Source organism: Calidris pugnax, unplaced genomic scaffold, assembly GCF_001431845.1.
Source record: "Calidris pugnax isolate Ruff unplaced genomic scaffold, ASM143184v1 scaffold140, whole genome shotgun sequence".
Classification (NCBI taxonomy): Eukaryota; Metazoa; Chordata; class Aves; order Charadriiformes; family Scolopacidae; genus Calidris; species Calidris pugnax.
The window spans coordinates 1212995-1221005 of NW_015090896.1; the positions used below are offsets into that span (position 1 = coordinate 1212995).

Consider the following 8011-nt stretch of genomic DNA (forward strand, 5'->3'; position numbering starts at 1 on the left):
GCTAGAAAATGAAATATCAGCTCCTAACCTCGGGTCAGGTAAGCCAGCTGCATGCTGCAATGGAAAGGATGGTAGGGCTGGAACTTCATTATAAAAAGGAGACCACATCTGGCTTCGAGACACAAGCAGCGTGGAAGAGGTCTCGGAGAAGGAGAACTCTGGTGCTCTGTCACATTCTGCATCCTCTTAAATCAGAAGAGAGGTTGCCATGGCTTTTGCCAGCTGCACTGGGCTGGTAAGTACTTAATGTTTGTTATAAGTGTTAAGATGTATTTGCTGCAAGAGAAAAAGCAGAAGGCGGATGCTGTCATCTAGGAGCAACTCTTTGTTGGTCTTAGTTGGAGCTGAATGGGTTGCTGGGTCTGATACAGCTTTCTGTCCTGAGCTTTTGCAAGTGGGTTTGGTGTTGGAGTGACAAGGAGGCAATGGACTATCCATTATTTATCTGCAAGGGCAGCACTGCTGGTGTGGGACTGGGAGAGATGGTCCTTTTCTCAGGCACCGTGCTATCGAAATTGTTGAAATGTCACTGTGAAGTGCATTTACATTTCAACCTGGGTAGTATTTGCAGGACTGACAACTCTTGTAACATTCTTAAAAGCTATGTATTTATCTGTCGTCTTTTTCTAAAACCCTAGCTCCTGGAAACGGTCCAAAAATCTCAGATTTCATCAAGAAAGGGTTTTTTTTTCCAGCAGGTGTCTGCTTGGTGGCCAGCCTTTCCTGCCCTGAGAAAGCAGACGCCTTACTAAGTTTCTAAGCATAGGCTTAGAAAAGCTGAGGCTTAGGTCAGCTGAGTCCTGGCCACACCTTGTAGATCATAAGACATTGCTGTTTGACTGAGGAGGAGGAGAAATGCTTGTTGGAGAGATGCGCTGGCTGGTGCAGAGCCAGATATGAATCAGAATTTAAATCAGAGTTCAGCATCTGTTGTGATGAGTATCATCACCATCATGTTGTTTGCTCATGCTGGCTCGTCTCTCCCAAATACAAGTACGAAGACGGGCCATTGATGGTCCAGACTGGTCAAGACTTGGCTCTTCGGGCTCTCTCTTTCTTGACTGACCACAGCTAATGAGACTTTTTCTCTCTCCCAGTTCAGATCACTGGTTTTGGTGCTGGTTCTAGCACTCACCGTGAGGAGCTCACCCCATGGGAGGGAGGCTCATCCTCGACCCATCAGGGATAGTGGCTCCGTGAGGCTTCGAGAAGGTTGCCCGAACCAAAAGAATCTCAATTTCCCGACCACAGTGAACGTTAACATTCGTATTAGCAACTCAGATTATACCTCTAGAATGATCCACGATGTCAGGAACCGGTCTCTTGCTCCTTGGGACTACAGGTAAGTTTTTATTTATTATCTATATCGCGATAGCTGTGCTGCACAGATGCCTTTTTTTGGTGAATGATGGCTGGTTCTCAGCATGTTCCTGGAGTCCTGTGAATATTGCAAACACTTCTGGGTACACACTTAGGTTTTGATGTTGAGTGACAGAGAAACTGTTTGCAGTGCAAGGGGACATAATTTGAACACTTTCTAATCATCTTACTGATATTTGTCAAAGAATTATTACTCTAGGAAAAGAAAAATATCAGTACCCTGTAATTTTACATTTTCATAGCTGAAAGATGTTTTTGAATGCTGAAATTAAACCAAAACCAAACAAAAATGAATAGTTCGCTTGCGATCAGTTTCGTATTTCACCCAGCTCTGCTCTATTCATCATGTCCTAAAGAATGATGTGGCAGCACTACCCTCCCAAAATTGATTCCGTTCCTAGGAAATTGTTCTAAAAATGTCGAAGATAGGGAAATTCTTTGGCTTTGTCTCATAGTGAGGACACAGAGGTAAATAGAATGGGCCCTTTCATGGTGATAAATAAGAAGATCAAGTGCATAAACCCCTTTTGTGTCATCATCCCCAGGCTGGATGAGGACCCCAACCGCTTCCCCCGGGTGATTGCTGAAGCCAAGTGCCGCCTCTCCGGCTGCGTGAACACACTGGGGCAGGAGGACCACAGCCTCAACTCCGTCCCCATCCGACAGGAGATCCTCGTCCTCCGGCGGGAGCAGGGGGGCTGCGAACCCATCTTCCGCCTGGAGAAGAAAGTCATCACCGTGGGCTGCACGTGTGCTGCTCCAGTCATCCACCACCAGTCCTAGGAGAGATCAGAAGATGGGGCAACGTCGAGAAGACTTATATCTATTTGGTGAATCAAATGAATTACAGTTTCAAAAGCTGTTCTCAGCAGTAAATTGCCCCACTGGGTACATGCCAACAAGCACTGCCACAAAAAAACCTCTCCTCCTGCTCCTTCTCCCTCCTTCCCCCATCCCCAAAGCCCTTTTTCCTTCCCTGGCCATCACTGCTCACTAGCCTATTTCTAGTGTAAATCTGACAAAAAAGCCACCAGGCCTGATCCTCATTGTACTCTGATTTTGTGTCACTGCTGCTCCATGGGGAGTGTTTATATTTCTATTTATGTTTTTTATTTATGACTATATTTATGGCTTTATATGTGCTCGGAGTACCCAAAAAATGATAAATATTTATCTGTATTTATTCAATAATTTATCCACCGAATAAAATTTCTATTTAATTTGAAAGAATGTTGTTTTATGGTAGCTCAAAATGAAAGAGAACACAAAGAATGGGCTTGTGCTGCAGTAGCACTGAGTGATTTCAGCAAAGATCAGGTTTTTTCCGGTGCAGTGATATGAGTAAGAAGGAGCACAAGAGAACTTGCAGCTTAAATAGATGCAAAAAAGGGCTCAAAGTGGTGAATTGAGGTTATACAGGCAGCGCTGGGGGAGTTCTCAGTGGAGTCAGGTTCTCTAGACCTTGGGGATGGTCACTAGGATGATGGGGAAAGAGGTGGGAGACATCACATTGTAGAGCTACAGCTGAAATTTGGGATGAGGATCAAGTCCGGTTCATGTGGGCTGGGAAAGTCCCATCTTCTTCCAAACAAGGTGTCATCCTTATGAGCTCCCTTGTTCTCCATCAATTGGATGGCTGGCTAGCAAGAAGGTGGGAAAATGAACAAAGATGGTTTCATCTCACCACTCTTGAAACAGCCAAATATTAGGTGTTGGGCTTGAAGTGGTGGATGAGGATCCCCCCACACCCAGGGAACAAGGAATAAACTTGCTGAGCCGAGGTGTCCTAACTTAAGAAAGGAGGAATTGCCCTCTTTCTCCCTTAACTCCACAAGGAGCACAGCCTAGCAAGACTCACTACTAATTATTTTATGAAATTGCTGCATTGTTGCTTTTCTTAACAATACTCATCTTTCACCCAGAGCTGAGCCAAATTCTCAGACTTTGGTTTCTACCGGTGGAGGTTTTAAGCCTGTATTTCCGTGTTCACCTGCATTTGAACCAGGGTAAACCCCATATTTCATTTTGGCTGCACAGAAGCTACTTTAAATTAGATACACCTGGTGCAGGTAGACCCTGGGTGTCATCCCCTGGGTAGGCCAAACGAGTGGTTGGGTCCAGATGACTCCTTTGGTGCTTGTTTGTTGAGTTGAGTGTATTTGCTGCCCCATGGGTCACTGGGAGCCAGTTCAACAAGCCATGGGCAACCAGGGTTGGGGTTGGGGGGGAAACCATCTCATTCAGTTACAAGCACTTGTACTCATTTGTGGCAGCAGCTGTTTCATTATGACCACTGAGGTCTTCATGTGGTGGAGAGCAAACCCATGGAGGCGTCTTCTGGCACGCTCACGCGTAACACCAGCTCTCCTCTTACAGTAACCGCTGACCAGGAAATCGCACCCTGCACACCCCAGTTCTTGCTCTTGACCTATTTCTCTTCCTTTCAATAAACCTCACCCGCGGGGTTGTCCTCACTTGTTTTGTGGGGAGAAAACTAACCTACATCTCTCCCTCCCGACACCTGGGCATCGGGCTCGTTGCAGCTAAATGGGTGTGAGCTGCTGTGCAATTTCTCTTAAACACCCATCAGCTTACCTTAAGAGTGGTGTTAACTGGGTGAATTGTGAAGTAACTCATCAAGAAAATGCAAAGGCAGCTAATTAAGGAAGTCTCACCCATGGGTCACGAGGTTTTGCAGCCAGAGCTACCAACTGCAAACCACACACCCCTCAGGAAGGCAGGCACTTCCACGTGGGGATTGTTTCTAAATTGAATGATCATCATCAGGGGTTATTTCCTTCTAATGGAGGTGTTCTTAGAGTGCAGCTGGTTGTAATTATGAGTCTGGTTGTTTTTGAGGTGCTGGCTTTTGTGATGAGGTAGGTGGTTGGCTTTCCTTCCCAGCAGTCTAAGAACACGGCAAACGAATGTGTGTTTCTTGTAAAAAGCACACTCATATCACCACCGAGAGCAAGCACAGTTCACAGCTGAGGACCAGCCTTTGTGAAAGGCCTTGCTTGTTTTTCTTCTCCTTGCACCGACGGTCCCAACCCCCGGGTGCCCAGCTGGGCATCTCTGCCTCTCAATTGCAGCCTTTGGGGACTCGGGTGCTTTACCAGGAGGAGAAGACACAGCTGTAGGAGTTGTAGCAGTCCTGCAGTGTCTTCTCACAACCTGCTAGGCCAAGCAACCTACGGTCCCAGGTTGGTATCTGAGCCTTGTGGCCTTTCCTATCCCTTCCCTCTTCTGCTTGCTTCTTACTGATCTCCTTTCCATGTCCCCTTGCTCTCTCTTACCCTTGGCTGGGCCGTTTCTGGCAGCTCGAGCAGGGATCCTGGTGTGTAGCAGCTCTTCTGGGATGTTGGAAGTATCCTGCTGCAGAGACCCCTGAGTTAGTGTGGGCTGAGAGGCACAGCAATGATGTGAACCCAGGTAGATGCCTCCTCCAGACACACCTGTGGATGTGTTGGCCTGCAGGTGTGTCAGGCTTCTCTGGACCTTCAACAACAGGCAGATGCTCCTTTGGGGATGTTTAAAGGGACACAGCCTGTTCCACAAAATCATTGCTTTTAAAAGTGCTCTGAAATTAAACATGTAAAGAAAATAAAGGTTGCCACCTAAAAGGTTGAAGCAACCCAAGAACTGTTTGTACAGTAAGCCAGAGGAGCAATAGCTTGAAAAGCCAGAAGTGGACGTGGCTTTTGAGAGTTAGACCAAACAGGCAAAATTTTAAGGAGATGAGCAATTTGCTGGAGTCCTCCAAGAAGTGTTTGTGCTCAGTAAGCCAGAGGAGCAATAGCTTGAAAAGCCAGAAGTGGACGTGGCTTTTGAGAGTTAGACCAAACAGGCAAAATTTTAAGGAGATGAGCGATTTGCTGGTCAGTCCTATGGGGATCTGTGGTTGTGGTTTGGTACCAGAGTATTGGTTATAGATGATGGGATGAGAATTTGCTGGAGTCCTATGGGGATCTGTGGTTGTGTTTTGGTGCCAGAGTATTGGTTATAGATGATGGGATGAGTTTCCACATCACCTGTGAGCTCTGGCTGTTCTGGGGAATGGCCTGACAGATCAGACCAGAAACCTACTCCCATGTCACCATCACGAGGCAAAATGTGAGACTTGTTGTGATCTCCTTCCCTTGTCTCCTTTCACCTATTCGTCTTCTTTTCTCTCTCATATCATTTTTAACCTTGTGCTTAAGAGGAGTCTAGGTGTGGGGGACAAACCTGCATCTTCTACAGCACTGTTTCAAGGTGCTGACAAAATACCCAACTGTTTAAAATGTCTGTGATTACCTGATACCACTTGGCAGGCTCAGAGATGGTGATGGGATGGGACCATGTGCTGGTGCTGGCTTTCAGGAGCTGAGAAGATACCAGCCAGACTCAGCACCAGAAACTAACCATGCTTTCTGCCTTTGCCACTCACACAAACATGAATGAATTTTTTCCTAATATCTCATGTAAATCTCCCCTCTTTCAGTTAAAACCCCTTCCCCCTCATCCTGTCACTACACTCGCTGATCAAGAGTCCCTCCCCATCTCTCCTTTTTTTTTTTTTTGTTTGTTTTTTCTGTAACTTCAACAAGAGGTTAAAAATATGTTTGATTGGGGGTTGATTTGCTGCTAAGTAGCTGCTTCATGTCCCCAGCTCTTCAGATAAAGCCATTCTTGATTTCTGTGTAACTTTTCCTTTTATTTATATATTTTTCCTTCAGAAAACTAGCTCAGCTTCCCCACCTTTTTTTTTTCTTTTTTCTGTAACTTCAACAAGACGTTAAAAATATGTTTGATTGGGGGTTGATTTGGGAGTTGTGGACTGAGTTGGCTCTACCCAAAATACCATTTTCTGGGCATCGCTTTCAGTGGGTGAATTTTAGTGGGTTTGTCAGTAAAAAATGTCATGTTTCTGCTTTATCTGCATTCTTAGTAAGTACAGTATGTTTGTATCATGGCCAAGATTCCCCGTTCCAGTAAACAAATAGGGTTGGTTTATCTTCTCTCTAACTTGCTCCTATAATTTTTTGGGGGGTGGGGTGGGGTTGCTTTTTATTTCAAACTTCTGAAACCTGTACTCCTGGTCTCCACACCTCGTAAGGCTTGCCAGAGAGTGAGACCTACACCACCTTTTACAAGCATCGGGTATCTCTCCATCTGGTGTTGGTAACTGGCAATGATGACCATGGTTATCTGATGATTTGCTACACAAATCCAATCTCAGACTTCCCTTTCTGCTGGGTTTTGCTCGCAGGTTGACAAGCTGCTAAGCTGCTGCTGCTCAGATTTTGCAAACCGACATGAAACTGAGTCAGGGAGTAGGGCTGGAGTGGAAACATTTGTGTTTAAGAGAGTTTTGCAGTAATTATCATTCCCTCCTCCTCCCCCCGCAATGATGATATCAATAAAGAACATCAAATAAGCAGGAACTTGCATTGAAACTCTCCAAGTCAAGAAAGAACAAACTTTATGTGTTGAATCTCAAACTGATAAGAGCTGGGCAGGCCTGAAAGAGTGGTCCAAATCTCTTTGGTCACCCATTGTGACCATGACTGTAGTAACAAAGGCACTGATTAGGTGACCTCATGGCAGGGGCACTTGATTTGGAACGATTCTGCACCTTTCCAACTGAACAGGGCAGTGGGAAGGAAGAACTCTTAGCTCATGATGCCAGGAGTTACAAGAGAACCTGCAGTCGGAAAGAAAATAGTCCTAAACCCACGAAAATCCAAGCAATCACGCTATTAAACACTTCTGTGGGAGCACGTGCAACACACACACAGCTTTGCAGAGGTGAGCATGAAGTTGGCGCAAGGTCAAGTGAATAATAAAAAGAAAGGGTTGTGTCCTAAGGCATGGATTTAATTGGGTTGGCAAATAATGGATGGTTTGGCAAATAGGATGGTTTAGGTTGGAAGGGACCTTAAAGGTTATCCAGTTCCAACCCTCTGCCATGGGCAGGGACACCTCCCACCAGACCGGGTTCCTCAAAGACCTGCCCAGCCTGGTATTGAACACCTTCAGGGATGGGGCAGCCACAGCTTCTCTGGGCAACCTGGGCCAAGGTCTCACCACCCTCACAAGAATGAATTTTTTCCTAATATCTCATGTAAATCTCCCCTCTTTCAGTTAAAACCCCTTCCCCCTCATCCTGTCACTACACTCGCTGATCAAGAGTCCCTCCCCATCTCTCCTTGAGCCCCTTGAGGGACTGGAAGGGACTCTAAGATTTCCCTGAAGCCTTTTCTTCTCCAGGCTGATCCCTCCCAACTCTCTCAGCCTGTCCTCCCAGCAGAGGGGCTCCAGCCCTCCCAGCATCTTCCTGACCCGTTTCTGGTCAGAGGGAGAATGATGCTGCCGGAAGGTGGACCGAAGTATCTTTGCAGCCCATCAGCAGAAAGCTGTTGGAACTTTGGTGCTCCAACTGCGTCATCTCTTGCTGACCTGGTTCTGATTTTTTTCCACATGCAAACTCTCGCTCAGCATTGCTAACCCGTCTCCATTACTCATGTGCCAACTCCAGCTAAATGCACACCACTACCAGGTAACCAAGGGTGGGACTTACCGTAATTTTAACTGTCAGAACTGTGGGGCTGCTGCAATTTGCCAAAGCTCCTCCTATAGCAAGTGGTAG

General features: G+C 46.2%; 1 protein-coding gene across 1 annotated transcript; it reads left to right on the plus strand.

Annotated features, from left to right (window-relative positions):
• Positions 1 to 105: 105 nt before the first annotated feature.
• Positions 106 to 2163, plus strand: IL17A (interleukin 17A). Its single transcript, XM_014948384.1, has 3 exons — positions 106 to 235; positions 1098 to 1342; positions 1926 to 2163. Exons 1-3 carry the CDS (start codon positions 209 to 211, stop codon positions 2161 to 2163), a joined length of 510 nt encoding a protein of 169 aa, XP_014803870.1. The 5' UTR covers positions 106 to 208.
• The last annotated feature ends 5848 nt before the right edge of the window (positions 2164 to 8011 follow it).